This window comes from Thamnophis sirtalis, unplaced genomic scaffold (genome assembly GCF_051295495.1).
Source record: "Thamnophis sirtalis isolate CommonGarterSnake01/CBP01778 unplaced genomic scaffold, rThaSir2_p1.2 scaffold_8, whole genome shotgun sequence".
NCBI lineage: Eukaryota > Metazoa > Chordata > Lepidosauria > Squamata > Natricidae > Thamnophis > Thamnophis sirtalis.
Window position 1 is genome coordinate 4,842,859 of NW_028261388.1, and position 20,881 is coordinate 4,863,739.

General features: G+C 45.4%; 1 protein-coding gene across 1 annotated transcript in view; it reads right to left on the minus strand.

Moving 5' to 3' along the window:
* Positions 1 to 20,881, minus strand: part of TENM4 (teneurin transmembrane protein 4) — a 164,687-nt gene that overhangs the window by 73,158 nt on the left and 70,648 nt on the right. Inside the window, 2 exon segments of the mRNA XM_087722028.1 lie at positions 6,315 to 6,341; positions 17,743 to 17,928. Coding sequence (XP_087578154.1) covers positions 6,315 to 6,341; positions 17,743 to 17,928 — 213 coding nt within the window.

Sequence of the window (20,881 nt, forward strand, 5' to 3'; positions counted from 1 at the left end):
ATTAACCGGATCCAAAGTTAACACGGGCTACTCTTTTTCCGGCTCCTGGTAATTCTCCAAAATTTAAACACTCTCTCTCTCTCTCTCTCCCTCTCTCTCCTCTCTCTCTCTCTCTCCTCTCTCTCTCTCTCTCTGTGTGTGTCTCTCTCTGTGTGTGTGTACACACACACACACACTCCGCGAAAATAAGCCCTCCCTGAAATATTGCAATACAGCAGCAGCCATGAGGTGACCACGCTCTCCGTCTCCTGCACCTCAAAAATAATAAGACCTCCCCGAAAATAAGGCCAAGCGCTTATTTCGGGGGATCAAAATAAAATAAGACCCTGTCTTATTTTCAGGAAAACACGGTGTATGTGTTTGTGTGTGTGTGTGAAAGTGTCTTTGAACCCCAAGGAAGTAACTCAGGAGAGATGAACCAACAGTCCTCGCCTTACGACAGAGCTGGAGTGGCGCAGTGGCTAGAATGCAGTATTGCAGGCTAGCTCACTGCTCACTGCCAGCAGTTCGATCCCGACTGGCTTGCTGGCCCTGTGACTAGGTGGGAGTGGCTTGCCAGCCATGTGACTGGGTGGGTGTGGCCAACTTGTAAAATGTGGTGAAACAATAGCAATAGCAATAGCAGTAGACTTATATACCGCTTCATAGGGCTTTCAGCCCTCTCTAAGAGGTTTACAGAGAGTCAGCATATTGCCCCCAACAATCTGGGTCCTCATTTTACCCACCTCGGAAGGATGGAAGGCTGAGTCAACCCTGAGCCGGTGGGATTTGAACCGCTGAACTGCTGATCTAGCAGTAGCCTGCAGTGCTGCATTTAACCACTGCGCCACCTTGGCTCATGCTAATCTAAACTCACTTAACAACGCTTTGCTTAGCAACCAAAATGTTGACTGAGAAACTCTGGCATTTGAAGCACGTAAATCTTAAAGCTGTCAAGTTACAAGACCCTTGCACCCCTAACCCTTTAGGAAAAAAACCCCAGGGGTGTTCAAACTTGACAGCTTTAAGACTTGTGGACTTCAACTCCCAGAATTCCTCCTCTCGCTCTTCATCTTGATGATGTGCGGACGGGCGGGGGGGGAGGGAGCTGGAACCGGTTCTAAACGGCACGGTAGATTTGTGGAACCTCTTCTGTAGAAGAGGTTAGAACTGGCAGGAACCCACCCCTGCCTTAGCCCCACCACCGTGCTTCCAAGGAGATCTGTGTCCAAGCCAGTAAAATTTGTCCTTCCATCAGACAAACTAAAATGGCATTAATGCCTTGGGCTGTTCTGTACGATGCCTGCAATTAGCTGCATGTCTTAAAAACAGCACAGGAAATTGTTCTCTGTTTCTTTTTTTTTAATCTTTTTTTTCTTTCCCCATTACCAAGTTGTACTTTGGTAAATTAAATTACAATTAATTTAAAGGAATTAAAATTCAGAGTTCGCCTCAACCCAGAGTACTAGCCACTATAACATCCGGGGGGAAATCCGGGAAAAGAAAAATGGGCAACTTTTAATGGCTCGTCCCCCCCCACCCCAGGATTTTTTTTTTAAAGTACTTATCTGTGAAAAATGTGTGGTTTTAAAAAATGCAGGAAACACCCCTGAGTTTAAAGGGACTGGAATGTCAAATCTCCTCTGAACGTGATGGGTTTATCTGGAATATGACTTCCCTTCCTTGAGGACGTCTGTGAAAAGGAACCTATGTTGGTTTGTCTACCAGTTTCACAAATGGGGTAGGGGTTTTTTTTGGGGGGGATTTTGTGTGTCTTTGTATGTGAGATCAGAATGTGCTCATAAAACAGTGTTTGGATCAGGATGGTCCATCCTGCATTTAAGATCTGCAAATTTGGAAGTTTTAGAGTAGAATAGAGTAGCAGAGTTGGAAGGGATCTTGGAGGTCTTCTAGTCCAACCCTCTGCTTAGGCAGGAAACCCTATACCGTTTCAGACAAATGGCTATCCAACATCTTCTTAAAGACTTCCAGTGTTGGGGCATTCACAACTTCTGGAGGCAACTTCTGTTCCACTGATTAATTGTTTTAACTGTCAGGAAATTTCTCCTCAGTTCTAAGTTGCTTCTCTCCTTGATTAGTTTCCACCCATTGCTTCTTGTTCTGCCCTCAGGTGCCTTGGAGAATAGCTTGACTCCCTCTTCTTTGGGGCAACCCCTGAGATATTGGAACACTGCTATCATGTCTCCCCTAGTCCTTCTTTTCATTAAACTAGACATACCCAGTTCCTGCAACCGTTCTTCATATGTTTTAGCCTCCAGTCCCCTCATCCTCTTTGTTGCTCTTCTCTGCACTCTTTCTAGAGTCTCCGCATCTTTTCTACATCGTGGAGACCGAAACTGGATGCCGTATTCCAAGTGTGGCCTTACCAAGGCCTTATAAAGTGGTATTAACACTTCACGGGATCTTGATTCTCTCCCTCTGTTGATGCAGCCTAGAACTGTGTTGGCTTTTTTGGCAGCTGCTGCACACGGCTGGCTCCTATTTAAATGGTTGCCCACTAGGACTCCGAGATCCCTCTCACAGTTCCTACTATTGAGCCAGGTACCTACCTATGCAGTACCTGTGCATTTGGTTTTCCTTGCTTAAATGTAGAACCTTGCTTTTTTGAAACAAGGTTAACACAATTGGTTTGTATTTATTTCCTGCCTTTATTATTTTTATTATTATTATTTTAAAAAGAGCCGAGGTGGCGCAGTGGTTAGGGTGCAGTACTGCAGGCCACTTCAGCTGACTGTGATCTGCAGTTCAGCGGTTCAAATCTCACCGGCTCAGGGTTGACTCAGCCTTTCATCCTTCCGAGGTGGGTGAAATGAGGACCCAGATTGTTGTTGGGGGAAATATGCTGACTCTGTGAACCGCTTAGAGAGGGCTGAAAGCCCTATGAAGCGGTATATAAGTCTACTGCTATTGCTATTGCTATATTCCTGAAAAGAACGAGAAAGTTGGACCCGTGCCCTCTTATTGTTCTCTTCCTGAATTGGAAGTGAATTGGGAGTGAGAATTGGTGTTTGGCAGAAGATAAATTCTTAAAGGAGTAATATATTTATCGCAGGTCGGCAGAAAGACTTTGCAAAGTCTCATCAATGCCCTGCCTGGTCTCCAATGGCGTCTGGATTGAATCTCAAGGGAAGTTGTACAACGAAGGACCTCACGAGGGCGCTGTCTCTCTGTTTTTCTTCTCGTTATTGGCAGAGTGACGGGTGAGTTGGAAACCATCCATTTCTCCTTCCTTGGGAGAATCCAGAGACATTGTCCAGTCCAATTTATTGAGCTGGGTGGAATTCCTAGATCCAAGTGATTTAAGTCTGTAGAACAGGGGGCTTCTCCAATCTTGGCAACTCGAAGACTTGTGGACTTCAACTCACAGAATCCCACGATGGCTGTCCAATAAACTTCTTCAAAGCCTCCAGTGATGGAGCATCGAGAACATCTGGAGTCAAGGCATTCCACTGATTAATTGTTCTCACTGTCAGGAAATTTCTCGTTAATTCTACGTTGCTTCTCTCCTTGATGAGTTTCGATCCGTTGCGTCTTGTCCTGCCTTTTTCTTTGGAGAAAAAGTTGACCCCCTCGTATTTCTGGCAGCCCCTGAGATATTGGAAGACTGCTATCATGTCTCCCCTAGTCCTTCTTTCCATTAAACTAGACATACTCAATTTCTGCAACCATTCTTCATATGTTTTAGCCTCCAGTCCCCTAATCATCTTTGTTGCTCTTCCCTGCACACTTTATGGAGTGCATCTCTTTTACATCGTGGCGACCAAAATTGGACAGCCATTTGTCTGAAATGACAGTAGGGTTGGACTAGAAGACCTCCAGGGTCCCTTCCAAGACTGTTACTCCACCATGCCTGGAGAATTACGAATAATGTGTGCTGGGTGGAGGCTTTAAAATATAGAACTTTTAATATGTTTTTTTTTCTTCATTATGGCAGCTTCTAACAAGTGTGGCACAAGTGTGGCACAAGCCTTCAGCCCATCACCCAAGAGAGAGGGGAAAAAACCCCTAACCATCTTTGCTGCTCTATCTTATCTTATTTATTATATTTTATATATATATAAAGGAGGAGAACCTTGTGGCTTAGTGGTTAACACAACTGTTTAATATGTAATACAGCACAGGTTCAAATCCCAGTAAGGGCATGGCTAGCTAATGAGAGCTAAATAGCTTGAAATAGATCTATACTAGTCTCCCTTTATTTATTTATCATATATTTATTATATATATATATATATATATATATATATATATATATATATATATATATATATATATATATATATATATATATATATATATATATATAAATATAAATATAAATATAAATATAAATATAAATATAAATATAAATAAATAAAACAAAGGCAACAGTAAAAATAATGGCTTTCTGTCGGGATGGTCTCTTGTGATGAGCCGATAGACAGAGAATGGAAGCAGTCTGCTTCCTCCCATATTTGGGCATACCAGGTGTTGTAACACTATATATATAGTGTGTGTGTGTGTGTGTGTACACACACACACACACACATATATAGGGTGAATGTATGTATGTATGTATGTATGTATGTATGTATGTATGTATGTATGTATGTATGTATGTTTGTTCCAGCATAACTCTGGAGCGCCTCGAGTAATTTCAACCAAACTTGATATACAGATGACTTACCCTCTGGAAGCAAATACTGGGGGAGGGGGGTAGACACCCCTGGTGTGTGTGTGTGTGTGTGTGTGTGTATTCCAGCATAACTCTGGAACACCTGGGCCATTAAGGAGAGCGAGTGCAGCGTCCTAGACCGGCAATTATTTGTGATGTCAGTTCCTTCGCAGCCTCCTTTGGAAAGCCAGCCATGCCATTCGCCCTCCAGTGGACCAATGGAGAAGCGCCTGATGGATTTGGGGCAAAGTGCCAGGACCGTAGGCAGGGCGGAAAAGAGGAGCACATGAGAGGGGGAAGGGAGAGGGCACGGATGATGGGCATGGGAGTAGGGAAGAAAGGCTCCTCTTAGTGGCTCCCTGTCAGACAAACGCTTCGACTGTCTATAAATCCCCGGGCAAGTCTGGGTTATCCGCTATGTTAGATACAAAGATATTTTAGCTGGAATAAGCTACTAAGCAAGCTAGAGGTCACCCGTTCCAAAGTTGGGGGGGAGGGGAGGGCTTACGTGCTCTACATGGGGCAGCCCTTGAAGAGCATTCGGAGACTTCAGCTTGTCCAGAATGCAGCCGCGCGAGCGATTGTGGGTGCACCTCGGTTCACCCACGTAACACCTATCCTCCGCGAGCTGCACTGGCTGCCTATTGGTCTTCGGATACGCTTCAAGGCGCTAGTCATCACTTATAAAGCCCTTCATGGTATTGGACCTGGGTACTTGAGAGACCGCCTGCTGCCAATTACCTCCAATAGACCAATTAGATCCCACAGATTAGGCCTCCTCCGAATTCCATCCGCCGGCCAGTGCCGACTGGCGACTACCCGAAGGAGAGCCTTCTCTGTGGCTGCTCCGACCCTCTGGAACGAGCTCCCCGTGGAGATTTGAACCCTCACCACCCTCCAGGCCTTCCGCAAAGCCCTTAAAACCTGGCTGTTCCGACAGGCCTGGGGCTAAAGAGCTGTTGCCCCCCTTCTCGAATGGTATGACTGCTGTGTTTTTTTTTTAATTATGTATTATGTTCCGTCTTTTTTTAATTCTTGTCTGTACCCCCCTCTCCTGATTTGAATTGTGAGCCGCCCTGAGTCCCCTTGGGGAAAAGGGCGGCATATAAATGTAATAAAATCAAAATCAAATTATGTACAAAAGTTATCTTCCAAGATTTACTAGCCAACTTTCAACCTGAAATACTTCCAACCTGAAAAGTAGAGGTTTCCGCGGTTAAGATTATTCCCCGGGCTTTTCCAAACAAGGAAGACTTTGTATCGTCCTTACTCACCTTGTCTTCTCCTGAGGTGTCCCATGAAAAAACAAAGAATTTAAAGCATCCTTGCAGAGACACCTTCCCCCCCCCCTTTCCCAACCCACATCGCCTGTCTAAATTGGAATGAGGGATGGATGGAGAAGACAGATAGGACATTAGTGAAAGACGGTTGCAGTTACAGAAGGATGGAGTGGAAAATGACCTTCCTGGGCTTAAATCCATTGGGGGGGAAAGGGGAGAAATCATGTCATGCTAGACTTTAGGTGACAATGGTGAGGTTGGGGAGATGGGGAGGGGCACCTAAGCTGAGATTTGTGCGCAGGGCAGGGTGGGGAGATGGGGAGAGCTGGATGGAAACACACAAAGGACACCAGAAGAGGAAAAAAATAAAGCCACCATACCTTTCACTACCTTATCCAGATAGTGAGCTTGGAAAAAAATAAAAAAATAAAATAAAAGACAGAACATGTAAAGTAGGGTTGAATTTTTTTTTTTTTAAAGTGCAGTACAGTTTCACTTACGAGACAGTGAGGCTTAAGCGGCGGACCAGGGCGGTGGGAGAGGAGCAAAGTGGGAGGAAAGAGGAAACAACAACGGCAACGGCGGAGGGAACCACAGGAGGCCAAGTGGATATTGTAGGGAGGGTGGATCAAAGGGGGGGAAAGCAGGCATTCGTTCAAAAGGGAGGAAGAGGAATTTGGATTGATGCAAGGTGGAAAAACCGGGGTGCCCGCAAAAAAAGCAGGTCATTTGCAAGGATTGGGTAGTAACCTCACAACCTCACACTGTAGCGGCACTCAATCATTTGCCCAAAGGTGCTTTTTTCCCCACCAAGAGGCTACTGGACTTTTCTATGAAGATGTTTTGCTTCTGGTCCAGGATGTTTCTTCAGCTCTGACTGGATGGCAGGGGAACGGAAGGATTGATATTCCTTGCAGGCAGCTGGTCATTTGCATCCTTTTTTTTAGAGAGTCGTTGAGGCCACTTGGAGGTTTGTCTGTGTTGAGGAGACATCCTGCAGGAAGCACAGCTCCACAACACAGTCCTTTCAGCCGCCTATTCTCATCTGCACCACTCAGGTGACCCTGAGGACACAGATGAACCTCCATGTGGCCTCAACGACTCCCCAAAAGGATGCAAATGACCAGCTGTCTGCAAGGAGTATCAATCCTTCCATTCCTCACCATCCAGTCAGAGCTGAAGAAGCTTCTTGGATGAGAAGCGAAATATCTTCAAAAGAAAAAAGCAAGAAAGTTCAGGAGGCAGTGTGTGTGTGTGTGTGTTTCTCTCTGTGTTTCTCTTTCTGTGTATGTTTCTCTTTCTCTCACCCTCTTTCTCTTTGCCTCTCTCTCCATGTGTCTGTCTTTTTCTCTGTGTCTATTTCTTTCTTTCGTTCTTCCTTCCTTCCTTTTTTCTCTCTCTGTCTCTTTCTCTCTTTCTTTCCTCCCACTTTCTGTCTATCTCTTTCTTCATCTCTTTCTCCCACTCTATCTCTCTCTTTCTTTCTCCCCCCTCTTTCTGTCTCTTTCTCTTTCCTCCCACTCACTGTCTCCCTCTCTTTCCTCCCACTCTCTGTCTCCCTCTCTTTCTCTCTCTCTCTCTTTTTTTCAGCCTCCTGAAAAAAAAACCACCTTTGGGAACCTGGATGATGGAGAATCTCCATAGATAATCTTTTTCCTGTTTTTGCTTCTCCTGCCAGACACTTATTGGTGGTAGGGACCCAACAGGATGTGTCCTTGACTTACAACAGTTCGCTTAATGACCGTTCAGTTACAATTGCACTGAAAAAAGGGCCATTTTTCACGCTTACAACTTTTGTAGCCTCCCCATGATCACCTGATCAAAATTCAGATGCTTGGCAACTGGTTCATATTTATGACGGTTGCCATGTCGTAGCGTCAAGGGAGACAAGAACAGCCTGTGACAATTGGCATGATTTTGATCCCTGGGATAGAAAATTGCTTATCCGTTCCAAAACAAACGACTAATATTGACCACAGGATTCATGTAGAGCTGAGGGAGGCCTTAGGTGGGCCTCATAATTGGGATATTCTCATCTTCTTTCTACTTTCTCTGGAAGGAGAATTTTCTCAGGCGATTAATTAACTTCTGTTACAAAGAGAAGGGCCAAGCCCATTGAGGATAGGTTTAGCAAGTGAAAAGAAACTTTGCAAAGATTTTAGGTCAGAGAGAGAAAAAGAAAAAGAGAAAGAGAAGGAGAAAGAGAGAGGGGGGGGGAGACAGAGAGTGGGAGGAAAGAGAAACAGAAAGAGGGAGGGAGAAAGAAAGAGAAAGAGAGACAGAGTGGGAGAAAGAGATGAAGAAAGAGATAGACAGAAAGTGGGAGGAAAGAAAGAGAGAAAGAGACAGAGAGAGAAAAAAGGAAGGAAGGAAGAATGAAAGAAAGAAATAAACACACAGAAAAAAAGACAGACACATGGAGAGAGAGGCGAAGAGAAAAAGAGAGAGTGAGAGAACGAGAAACATACAAACAGAAAGAGAAACACAGAGAGAAACACACACACACACACAAACACAGACAGACAGACAGAGAGGAGACAAAGAGAGTGAAAGAGAAACACAAACAGAGAGAAACACAGAGAAAGAAACAGAGATATAGAGAGGAAGATAGGTAAAGACGTGACCCGTCAAAAGCGCGTTCCACAAAAGCGCGGTCGACGAAATCGCGTATGTGACGTCATCACAACGCGACGAAAAAGATCGAAAAATTGAAATAAAAATTAAATTACAGCAAGCCGATTCACATAAATGTAAGGGTTAGGTTAAGGGTTAGGGTTAGGTTAAGGGTTAGGGTTAGGGTTAGAGCGTTAGCGTTACATTTAGCGTTAGGTTAAGGGTTAGCGTTAGGTTTTTCGTTACGTTAAGGGTTAGGTTTAGGGTTAGGTTTAGGGTTAGGTTAAGGGTTAGGTTTGGGGGGGTTAGGGGAAGGTTTTAGCTTTATTTTTACATTTTTCGATCTTTTTCATCGCGCTGTGATGACGTCACATACGCGCTTTCGTATACCGCGATTTTGTCGTCCGCGGTTTTGTGGTAGAACCAGGTAAAGAGAGGGAGGGAGGGAGGGGGAAGAGAGAGTGAAAGAGAAACACAGATAGACACAGAGGGAAAGAAACAGAGTGAGATAAATAGAAACAGAGAGAGTGAGAGAAAGAGAAACAGAGGGAGGGAGAGAGAGGGAGGGAGAGGGAGAGAGAGGAGAGGGAGAAAGAGAGAGTGAAAGAAACAGAGAGAAAGAAACAGAAAGAGTGAGAGAAAGATACATAGAGGAAGACAGATAAAGAAAAGGAGGGAGGGAGAGGGATGAGAGGGAGAAAGAGAGTGAAAGAAACAGAGAGAGTGAGAGAAAGATACAGAGAGGAAGATAGATAGAGAGGGAGGGAGGGGGAGAGAGAAAGAGAAACACAGAGTGAAAGATAATCACAGATAGACACAGAGAGTGAAAGATAATCACAGATAGACACAGAGAGAAAGAAACAGAGTGAGAGAAAGAGAAACAGAGAGAGTGAGAGAAAGAGAAACAGAGGAAGACAGAGAGAGGAAGGGAGAGGGAGAGAGAGGAGAGGGAGAAAGAGAGTGAAAGAGAAACACAGAGACACAGAGAGAAAGAAACAGAGTGAGAAAAAGAGAAACACAGATAAAGAGAGAGAGGGAGAGAGAGGAGAGGGAGAAAGAGAGAGTGAAAGAGAAACACAGAGAGAAAAAAACAGAGAGAGAGGGTGAGAGGAAGATAGAGAGAGGGGGGGGAAGGAGGGAGGGGGAGAAGAGAGGGTCTCTCTCTCTCTCTCTCTGTGTGAATGTGTCTACCAACAGGGCCAGGCGTTTCCACTCCCAGCAGCGTGTCTGAATTGTCCTTTTTCCCTTCCTGCCACTGGCAACTTCAGAAAAGAGGGGAGGGGGAATAACTTCTTGGTGCGGGGAAGGGGAGAGGGGTTGAGAGTTAAGGCTCTCTTCTTCCTGCTGGCACTTTGCTCTTATTTATCAAGTTACTGAGGAAGGATGGGAGAGGCCTGTTTTAACTCACCCGGGCACCCTTCCCACACTCTTTTCAATCTTCTGGTGTTTTCCGGGGCTTTCCCCCTCCCCCCCTTTTCTGCACTGGCTCAGAAAGACCACCCAACTTGAGGATGGGGAGGGGGGGACACATGACCTTTGAAAGAATTTCGGGCGGATTCCCCCCCCCCTTCCCCATTCAGAGTCTAGACTCCAGTATGTCTGAGGGAGAAGTGAAAAAGCACAATATATTCACATCTGTAAGCCAAAAAAGAGAGAGAAAAGCAGAAAAATGGCTTGAATTCCGTGTGAGATGGGAGAAGGGTCAAATCCATGGCCATTTAGAAGACTTCGCTTACACTCTGTTAGAGGATTAATAAACGTAAAGGTTTCCCTCGCGCATACGTGCTAATCGTTCCCAACTCTAGGGGGCGGTGCTCATCTCCGTTTCAAAGCCGAAGAGCCAGCGCTGTCCGAAGACGTCTCCGTGGTCATATGGCTGGCATGACTCAATGCCGAAGGCGCACGGAACGCTGTTCCCTTCCCACCAAGGGTGGTTCCTATTTTTCTACTTGCATTTTTTTACGTCCTGTCGAACTGCTAGGTTGGCAGAAGCTGGGAACAAGTCACAGGAGCTCACTCCGTTATGCGGCGCTAGGGATTCGAACCGCCGAACTGCTGATCGACAAGCTCAGCGTCTTAGCCACTGAGCCATCGCGTCCCCGTAGAGGACTTATAGATACAATTATATTGCCTTGAGAAGCCTATCAAAAATAAAATTTAGTACCAGTGGTCCTTGACTTACAACAGTTCGTTTAGCGACTGTTTAAAGTTAAAACGGCACTGGCAAAAAAAATGACGTGTTTTTGATACTTAGCGACCGTTGCAGCATCCCCATGGTCAGGTGATCAAAATTCAGCCGCTTGGCAATTGATTCATATTTATGACGGTGGCAGTGTCCCGGGTCATATGATCCGCTTTTGTGACCGTCTGACTAGCCAAGTCAATGGGGAAGCCAGATTCACTTAGCAACCGTTGTTACTAACTCAACAACTGGCAGTGGTTTACTTAGAGCCAAGGTGGCGCAGTGGTTAAATGCAGCACTGCAGGCTACTGCTAGATCAGCAGTTCAGCGGTTCAAATCCCACCGGCTCAGGGTTGACTCAGCCTTCCATCCTTCCGAGGTGGGTAAAATGAGGACCCAGATTGTTGGGGGCAATATGCTGACTCTCTGTAAACCGCTTAGAGAGGCCTGAAAGGCCTATGAAGCGGTATATAAGTCCACTGCTAAGTCCACTGCTATTAGGGTTAGAAATTAAGATTTATAAATTTATAAATTTATAATTTATACGTTTCTTTACCCAATGAGGTAACATCATCAGTGCTAGAAGAGAATGGGGTTTGTGAAAAGGAGGAGGAGGAGGATTATTGTGGGGTCCTTGGTGCATTCTGAGCTTGTTTTCTTGCAGACATTTCATTACCCAACTAGGTAACATCATCAGTTCTAAATAGTCTGCAAAAGAAAAACCAAGAACACCAGGAACTCCACAGTTGAACCCTGAGCTACAAATAAATATTCTCTTCTTTTGGCAATTCTTGCTTCTGTCCAATCAATATTATCCTTCTGAAGATAAGACAAAATAAAACTGAGGTCCATTAATTCACTTTTTTTTAAAGCTACCCCAAAATTGTGGGGTTTTTGTGTTGCCACGTAAGAACTCTTCGACAGTGATGGAGAGACAGCTAAAATGATTTTTGAGCTAACAAAATGTGCTCTCTACTTCTAGGTAGAATAGTAGAAGGGATGAGTTAATGGGAGCACATTTAGTATTTCTTTGGAGAACAGCCTGCCCATCACATGGGTGTTTTTCCCCCCTTTGGGTCTGTTAAAAGTAATCCTTGGTTTTATGGCCTCTTTTATTTTTACGCTGTATCGGTAATGGTTTAAATCGGTGCTTTTCAAACTTAACAATTCTGACACATTGGGTTTCGACAACTCGGTGAGGTGTGTAGGATTGAGAGAAAGAGAGAGAGAGAAAGAGGGAGGGGGAGAGAGAGAGAGAGAGGAAGAGGGAAGGAAGGAGGAGCGGGGAGAGAGAAAGAAATAAGGAGGGAGGGAGAGAGAAAGAAAGAAGAAAGAGAGAGAGGGAGGGAGGCTCAAAATTATCCATCCAGCTTTCTTGCCTAAGGTGAGACTGGAACTCATGGTCTCCTAGGGATTAGCCCAAAGTCACCCAATCAGCTTTCATGCTTAAGGCAGAACTAGAATTCACCACCTCTGGGTGATTGGCCCAAAGTCTCCCATTCAGCTTTTGTGCCTAAGGCAGGACTAGAACTCACTGTCTCCTGGTGATTGGCCCAAAGTCACCCAGCTGGCTTTCAGGCCTAAGGCGGGACTAGAACTCACAGTCTCCTGGTGATTGGCCCAAAGTCACCCAGCTGATTTTCATGCCTAATGCGGGGCTAGAACTCACTGTCTCCTGGTGATTGGCCCAAAGTCACCCATCTGGCTTTCATGCCTAAGGCGGGACTAGAACTCACAGTCTCCTGGTGATTGGCCCAAAGTTACCCATCTGGCTTTCATGCCTAAGGCGGGACTAGAACTCACAGTCTCCTGGTGATTGGCCCAAAGTCACCCATTGGCTTTCATGCCTAAGGTGGGACTAGAACTCACAGTCTCCTGGTGATTGGCCCAAAGTCACCCATTGGCTTTCATGCCTAAGGTGGGACTAGAACTCACTGTCTCCTGGTGATTGGCCCAAAGTCACCCAGCTGATTTTCATGCCTAAGGTGGGACTAGAACTCACAGTCTCCTGGTGATTGGCCCAAAGTCACCCATTGGCTTTCATGCCTAAGGTGGGACTAGAACTCACAGTCTCCTGGTGATTGGCCCAAAGTCACCCAGCTGGCTTTCATGCCTAAGGCGGGACTAGAACTCACAGTCTCCTGGTGATTGGCCCAAAGTCACCCAGCTGGCTTTCATGGCTAAGGCAGGACTAGAACTCACGGTCTCCTGGTTTCAAGCCTTAACTGCTAGAGGCCAAACCGGCTCCCATTACAATCTCCCTTGTCTAAAACAGGCAAAGCTTTGGCCATATTTTATCACAAACATCAGTTGTGGGTTCTATAACAGGACAAGTTACCCTTGAGCAACCAAGGGGGTAGAGAGATAACGTACAGAGGAATATAACACAAAGCCATGCAAGGAAATCACAACAACACAAGGAAAAGGTCACACACCCCGTGGAATTCCACACCAATGTCCTTCCATCTGCGCCAGTTAGTTCAGTACTTTCATCTGCTTCTTCAAAACGTGGGGATTTTTTCCCCCCTCGTTCTCATCCATTGGTTTTAATGACTATATTCTCTTTGGAAAAGAATAGAATAGAATAACAGAGTTGGAAGGGACCTTGGAGGTCTTCTAGTCCAACCCCCTGCTCAGGCAGGAAGGAAACCCTAAGCCATTTCAGACAAATCCTTGCCCAATCTCTTCTTAAAAACATCCAGTGTTGGAGCATTCACAACTCCTGGAGGCAACGTTGTTCCACTGATTAATTGTTCTCATTGTCAGGAAATTCCTCCTCAGTTCTAAGTTGCTTCTCTCCTTGATTAGTTTCCACCCATTGCTCCTTGTCCTGCCTTCAGTTGCTTTGGAGAAAATAGCTTGACTCCCTCTTCTATGGGGCAGCCCGTTAGCTGAGAATTTAGCTGAGAAGATCTCTCTGCATGGGCTGTTTAGCAACAAATCAATTTAATTGGGCCTTTCACCTGACTTTCTGATACTAACCTAGGCTCAGGGTTCGCACCGCTAGTGAAATGATAAACTTACTGAACGCAACAGGCTATGATAGCAATAGCAATAGCAGTTAGACTTATATACCGCTTCATAGGGCTTTCAGCCCTCTCTAAGCGGTTTACAGAGCCAGCATATCGCCCCCAACAACAATCCGGGTCCTCATTTTACCCACCTCAGAAGGATGGAAGGCTGAGTCAACCTTGAGCCTGGTGGGATTTGAACAGCCGAATTGCAGAACTGCAGTCAGCTGAAGTAGCCTGCAGTGCTGCATTTAACCACTGCGCCACCTCGGATAGGACCCAAGTGAATTCAAGTCAAATCTAACCAAGGTTAACGTTGTGTGAGAGTACAGCTGGTAGGCCTTCCACTGACCTCTATCAGCAAGTTACACCAACCTTACCACCGAATTGCCAATTCCAATAGATTTAAAAAGAAGTGCGTTTTACTCCCTAGCGGATGGCTCTTTGGTCCGTAAAGCATAAAATTAAAAAATGCAGCTGGAGGTGCCCATTTATAGAGCTTGGGTTCATAATGGGCTCTGGATGGGTAACATCAGCATAGCTAACTAATAAAAAAAGGATTTACTGCACAGCACAGGTGAGTACACCTGAATTCAACACAAGATATTGGTCCGATGACAACAAGACGAGGTGTATATGGTATAGATCCGCAACTGTGTCACCCAACTCAGAAGGCGAGGATTCAGAGGGATACAGATACAGATTAACAGAGTCGGAAGGGACCTTGTAGGTCATCTAGTCCAGCCCAAGCAGGAGACCCTACACTATTTCTGACAGAGGGCTGTCCAGTCTCTTCTTGAAAGCCTCCAGTGATGAAGCTCCCACAACTTCTGAAGGCAACTTCTGTTCCATTGAATATAGAATAACAGAGTTGGAAGGGACCTTGTAGCTCATCTAGTCCAACCCCTCACCCAAGCAGGAGACCCTAAACTATTTCTGACAGATGACTGTCCAGTCTCTTCTTGAAAGCCTCCAGTGATGAAGCTCCCACAACTTCTGAAGGCAACTTCTGCTCCATTGAATATAGAATAACAGAGTTGGAAGGGACCTTGTAGGTCATCTAGTCCAACCCCTCGCCCAAGCAGGAGACCCTACACCATTTCTGACAGATGGCAGTCCAGTCTCTTCTTGAAAGCCTCCAGTGATGAAGCTCCCACAACTTCTGAAGGCAACTTCTGCTCCGTTGAATATAGAATAACAGAGTTGGAAGGGATCTTGTAGGTCATCTAGTCCAACCCCTCGCCCAAGCAGGAGATCCTACACTATTTCTGACAGATGACTGTCCAGTCTCTTCTTGAAAGCCTCCAGTGATGAAGCTCCCACAACTTCTGAAGGCAACTTCTGTTCCATTGAATATAGAATAACAGAGTTGGAAGGGACCTTGTAGGTCATCTAGTCCAACCCCTCGCCCAAGCAGGAGACCCTACACTATTTCTGACAGAGGGCTGTCCAGTCTCTTCTTGAAAGCCTCCAGTGATGAAGCTCCCACAACTTCAGAAGGCAACTTCTGTTCCATTGAATATAGAATAACAGAGTTGGAAGGGACCTTGTAGGTCATCTAGTCCAACCCCTCGCCCAAGCAGGAGACCCTACACCATTTCTGACAGATGGCAGTCCAGTCTCTTCTTGAAAGCCTCCAGTGATGAAGCTCCCACAACTTCTGCTCCATTGAATATGGAATAACAGTCGGAAGGGACCTTGTAGGTCATCTAGTCCAACCCCTCGCCCAAGCAGGAGACCCTACAGCATTTCTGACAGAGGGCTGTCCAGTCTCTTCTTGAAAGCCTCCAGTGATGAAGCTCCCACAACTTCTGAAGGCCATGGGTTGATTTTTCTCACTGTCAGAAAATGTTTCCTTATTTCTGCATTGAATCTCTCTTTGGTCAAAAAAATGGAAGAGCCTTTCCAAAGATTTTATATAAAAAAAAAAAGTCTTAAGTACGGTTTCTTTTTTCTTTCTTTTTAACGGAGTTAGGAAAGATTCTAGATGATAATATTCCAAAGGAATATCTTGATTTCAAATAGCCTCTTGTCTCCTACGGAAGGTTCAAAAGTAAAATATCTCAGGATAACCACACTGGATCTCAAAATTAAGGAAACTGGAATCTTCTCTTCTCTGAACACGGATCTATTTTGGCTAACGTTCCGAGATTGGAAAGCATTACAGCTGGTCCTGGACTTATGACGCCAATCCCAATGTTTGTTGCTAAGCGAGATAATTGTAAAAAAATGAGTTTTGCCCCATTTTACGACCTTTCCTTGCCACCGCGGTTTGTCAAGTTAGTAACACGGTCGTTAAATAAATCCGACTTCCCCATCGATTTGGCTGCTCAGAAGGTCGCAACAGGGGGTCATGTGACTCCGGGACATTGCGACCGTCGTAAATGTGAACCAGTTGCCGGACAGCTGCATTTTGATTAGGTGATCATGAGGATGTTGTAAATGTTGGGGGGAGGGGGAGGACATAAACCGATTTTTTCAGTGCCGTCGCAACTTTGAATGGTCATAAAACAAACTGTTGTAAGTCGAGCACTGCCTGTAGTGAATCTTTCTCCATTGTTTTCTGCTTGTCTGAAGATCGCAAAAGGTGATCCCATGATTCTGGGACACTGCACAACCTTCCTGAATACGTGTCCAGATTTTGATCGTGTGTCCACGGAGATGCTGCAATGGTCATTAAGTATGAAATACGGTCATAAGAACTCTTTTTTCCAGTGGCACTGTAACTTTAGAGTAGAGTAGGAATAGAATAGAATAACAGAGTTGGAAGGGACCTTGGAGGTCTTCTAGTCCAACCCCCTGCTTAGGCAGGAAACCCTACACCACTTTAGACAAATGGCTATCCAACGTCTTCTTAAAAACTTCCAGTGTTGGGGCATTCATAACTTCTGGAGGCAACGTTGTTCCACTGATCAATTGTCCTCACTTTCAGGAAATCTCTCCTTAGTTCTAAGTTGCTTCTCTCCTTGATTAGTTTCCACCCATTGCTTCTCATCCTGCCTTCAGGGGCTTTAACAGAATAACAGAGTTGGAAGGGACCTTGGGGGTCTTCTAGTCCAACTCCCTGCTCAAGCAGGAGACCCTGCACCATTTCAGATCAATGTTTATCCAATCTCTTCCTAAAAACTTCCAGTGTTGAGGCATTCACAACTTCTGGAGGCAACATTGTTCCACTGATCAATTGTCCTCACTTTCAGGAAATCTCTCCTTAGTTCTAAGTTGCTTCTCTCCTTCATTAGTTTCCACCCATTGCTTCCTCTGCCTTCAGTGCTTTGGAGAATAGCTTGACTCCCTCTTCTTTGGGGCAGCCCCTGAGATATCGCAACACTGCTATCCTGCCATCCAAATGAATATGGTCATTACCAATAATCCTCGACTTATAACCACACACCGCATGAAAACCGGTCACTCTTTCCAGTGCCGTTCGAACGGCCTCTAAATGAATTAGTTGTAAGTTGAGGACTGACTGTACCACTTAGAGCCGTGGTGGCAACAGTGGTTAGACTGCAGTACTGCAGGCTACTTCTGCTGACTGCCAGTACTTTGACAGTTCGATCCTGACCAGCTCAAGATTGAACCGTCCTTCCGAGGTGGGTAAAATGAGGACCCAGATTGTTGGGGGGCAAGAGGCTGACTCTGTAAACTGCTTAGGGAGGGCTGTAAAAGCACTGTGAAGCGGTATATAAGTCTAAGTGCTGTTGCTATTCTACTGCGTCGGTCATCCATTCCTCCATCGCTGCGGCGGGCTCGTCTGGCCAAATGAAAGGACATTGGTGGTGGTGGTGGGGGGCTTGCAAAAGCCGAGGGGAGAATCACGGCATGGAAATGTGTGAGATGCAGACGTGAACGAACCAAGAATGTAAAGGGAAAAAAAAAGTTGCAACATGCTTCATTAATGTCCAACCGATTCCGTTAAGCATGCTCTGCCCACCGTATCCTCTTCACCCGCCGCCCCCCCCCCCTTTCCCAATATTCCTTTCTTGCCAAAACCTTTCCTCTTACCGATGGTGCAGTGCTCTCCGTTCCAGCCGGGGCTGCATTCACACTTGCCGTCCCGGCAGGTCCCGTGTTCGTTGCAGCGCGGGTGACATGCTCGCTGGTCGCACGCCGCCCCCATCCAGCCCTCTTCGCAGCGGCAGGCGCCCCCAACGCAGGCGCCATGGACACCACAGTCGGCCGCACAGATTTCTGCAGGAGAACATTAAAAAAAAATAAAAATAAAAAGGGGGGTTCGGGTGGAAGGTCAGTGGGGTAGAAAGAAGAGGGATCGGGGGGTGAAAGAAATGACCAGGAGTTCATTGTTATTAAAAGAAATAAAATAAAATAAGGAAGTCACACTCCGCTACCTTATCCTGATGGGGGGGAATGAAAAGGATACTTGTGGTTTCTGAAACTAATCCCCTTTGACGTTAGGAATCTAATAAGCAGATTAACAAAGAAGAGGGGGAAAAAAGGCGATTGACACGGCTTGGTGGGATCCATTGGTGCCTGAAACTCCTTTTAAAACTTTTTAATACGATCACACACACACACACACACACACCGCAGACACACACTGAATCCAAAAGGGCCCTTTCAGAGTTAAAGGAACAAAAGTCACTTTTTAATTAAAAACTAGTTGAGTGTAAAACAACGCAGAACAATCGGCCGCTAAATCGACTGAAAAAATAAAGTGAAGTGTAGCCGGGCCAAAGTCTATTTGCGGTGGGTTATCGCTCCTGGTTACAGATCTGGGGCGTTTGGGAACGTCGTGTTTCCTCCTCTTTGTGGCCTGCATTGTGGGAACGTTGACAAAAGATGCTTTATTGGGTTTTCGAAATGTTTGGGAGAGCTTTGAAATGTGCTCTTCTCTCTAGGATACACACAGGGCAAGCCTCTTAAGAGAACGGCTTGTCTCTAACAAGGCTGGAGTCAAAAGGCACCAGCCAGGCGGTGAGCTGTAGAAATGGGGACCAGGAAATCCACAATGGTTTCTGTCTGTCCATCTACTTGCCTACCAACTCAAGAACCATGGTAAATCTTCCTTCCTTCCTGTTACTCTCACTTTTCCCTTTCCTTCCTTCTTTCCTTCCTTCCTTCCTGTTACTCTCACTTTTCCCTTTCCTTCCTTCTTTCCTTCCTTCCTTCCTGTTACTCTCACTTTTCCCTTTCCTTCCTTCTTTCCTTCCTTCCTTCCTGTTACTCTCACTTTTCCCTTTCCTTCCTTCTTTCCTTCCTTCCTTCCTGTTACTCTCACTTTTCCCTTTCCTTCCTTCTTTCCTTCCTTCCTTCCTGTTACTCTCACTTTTCCCTTTCCTTCCTTCTTTCCTTCCTTCCTTCCTGTTACTCTCACTTTTCCCTTTCCTTCCTTCTTTCCTTCCTTCCTTCCTGTTACTCTCACTTTTCCCTTTCCTTCCTTCTTTCCTTCCTTCCTTCCTGTTACTCTCACTTTTCCCTTTCCTTCCTTCTTTCCTTCCTTCAATGTACTCTTACTCTTCCCTTCCCTTTCCTTCCTTCTTTCCTTCCTTCTACCTTATGATTCTTGACGAATGTATCTTGTCTTTTTATGTACAACTGAGAGCAAATGCACCAGAGACAGAATTCCTTGTGTGTCTAATCACACTTGGCCAATAAAGAATTCTATTCTATTCTTCCTTCCTTCCTTCCTTCCTTCCTTCCTTCCTTCCTTTCCTTCCTGTTGCTCTCACGCTTCCCTTCCCTTCCTTCTTTCTTTCTTTCAATTTACTTTTACTCTTCCCTTTCCTTCCTTCCTTCCTTCCTTCCTGTTGCTCTCACTCCTCTTTCCTTTCCTTCCTTTAATTTACTCTTACTCTTCCCTTTCCTTCCTTCCTTTCTTCCTTCTACCTTATGATTCTTGACGAATGTATCTTGTCTTTTTATGTACACTGAGAGCATATGCGCCAAAGACAAATTCCTTGTGTGTCTAATCACATTTGGCCAATAAATAATTCTATTCTTCCTTCCTTCCTTCCTTCCTTCCTTCCTTCCTTCCTTCCTTCCTTCCTTCCTTCCTTCCTTCTTCCTTCCTTCTTCCTTCCTTCCTTCCCCTTCCCTCCTTTTTACTTTTCCTTTCTCTTCTTGAAAGCCTCCTGTGATGAAGTTCCCACAACTTCTGAAGGCAAATTCTGTTGCATGGGTTGATTGTTCTCCCTATCAGAAAATTTCTCATTTCCAGATTGAATCTCTCCTTGATCAGTTTCCCTCCACTATTCCTTGTTTGGCCTTTGGGTGCTTTGGAGAATAGCTTGACCCCCCCCTTCCTCTCTGTGGCAGCCCCTCAAATATTGAAAGATGCTCTCCTGTGTCTCCCCTGGTCCTTCTCTTCCCTAGACCAGCCATGCCCAGTTCCTGCAACCGTTCTTACAGGATGATTATATTTTTTGCACTGTGCAAAAATTAGCATCCTCAACTCCATGCCTATAATTCTCTGAGTGAACGTTACAACGGGTATTTCTTCACTCCCGTGGATGACAAACCACACACACACACACACGCACGCAAACACAAGGGTCACAAATCAAAACATTGCCTTTAACCCGCAATGCATTTGCAACACTCACTCACACACACACACACACACCCTTCTCGCTTTTTGCGAGAACGCACACAATTACACCCAACCTTTGCTCTTCAGACTTCATCCCTCACGGAGCTACTTCTGAGGCTAACGTTTTATTATTGTTGTGTGCCTCCCGGCCAAAAGTCTCCGCTAAGGTGATTGGTAAACTCTCTCCCAATTTCTCCAAGTCAACTTCAAGCTCCCCAAAAGATGAATGATTGTGCGTTATTTGCTAAAAAGGTAAATTCTCCTCCGGGTTCATACTTGAGTGAGTGCTTGAATAACGTTTCTTGGAGCCATAGAGAAATTTTTTGTTTTGAGATTCTTTTGTTTAAAACAAAGCTTCCTTTTAGCCTCCACAAAAACATAGACAGGTGTTCTGACCTGTTTCCCTTAACATGAAAAACGCTTTGTAGTTGAAGCAATGATTCCTTTATTAGGAGTGCCAGCATCCCTGGCAAAAAAATTCTCTCTCAAAAGTTTCCCTCTCAAAAGTTTCTCTCTCACCGCAGAATAACAAGTCTATCCGGCTGGGAGATGAATAGTCGGCTGCCACAGCTATTCATCTCCGCCCCCTGCCTT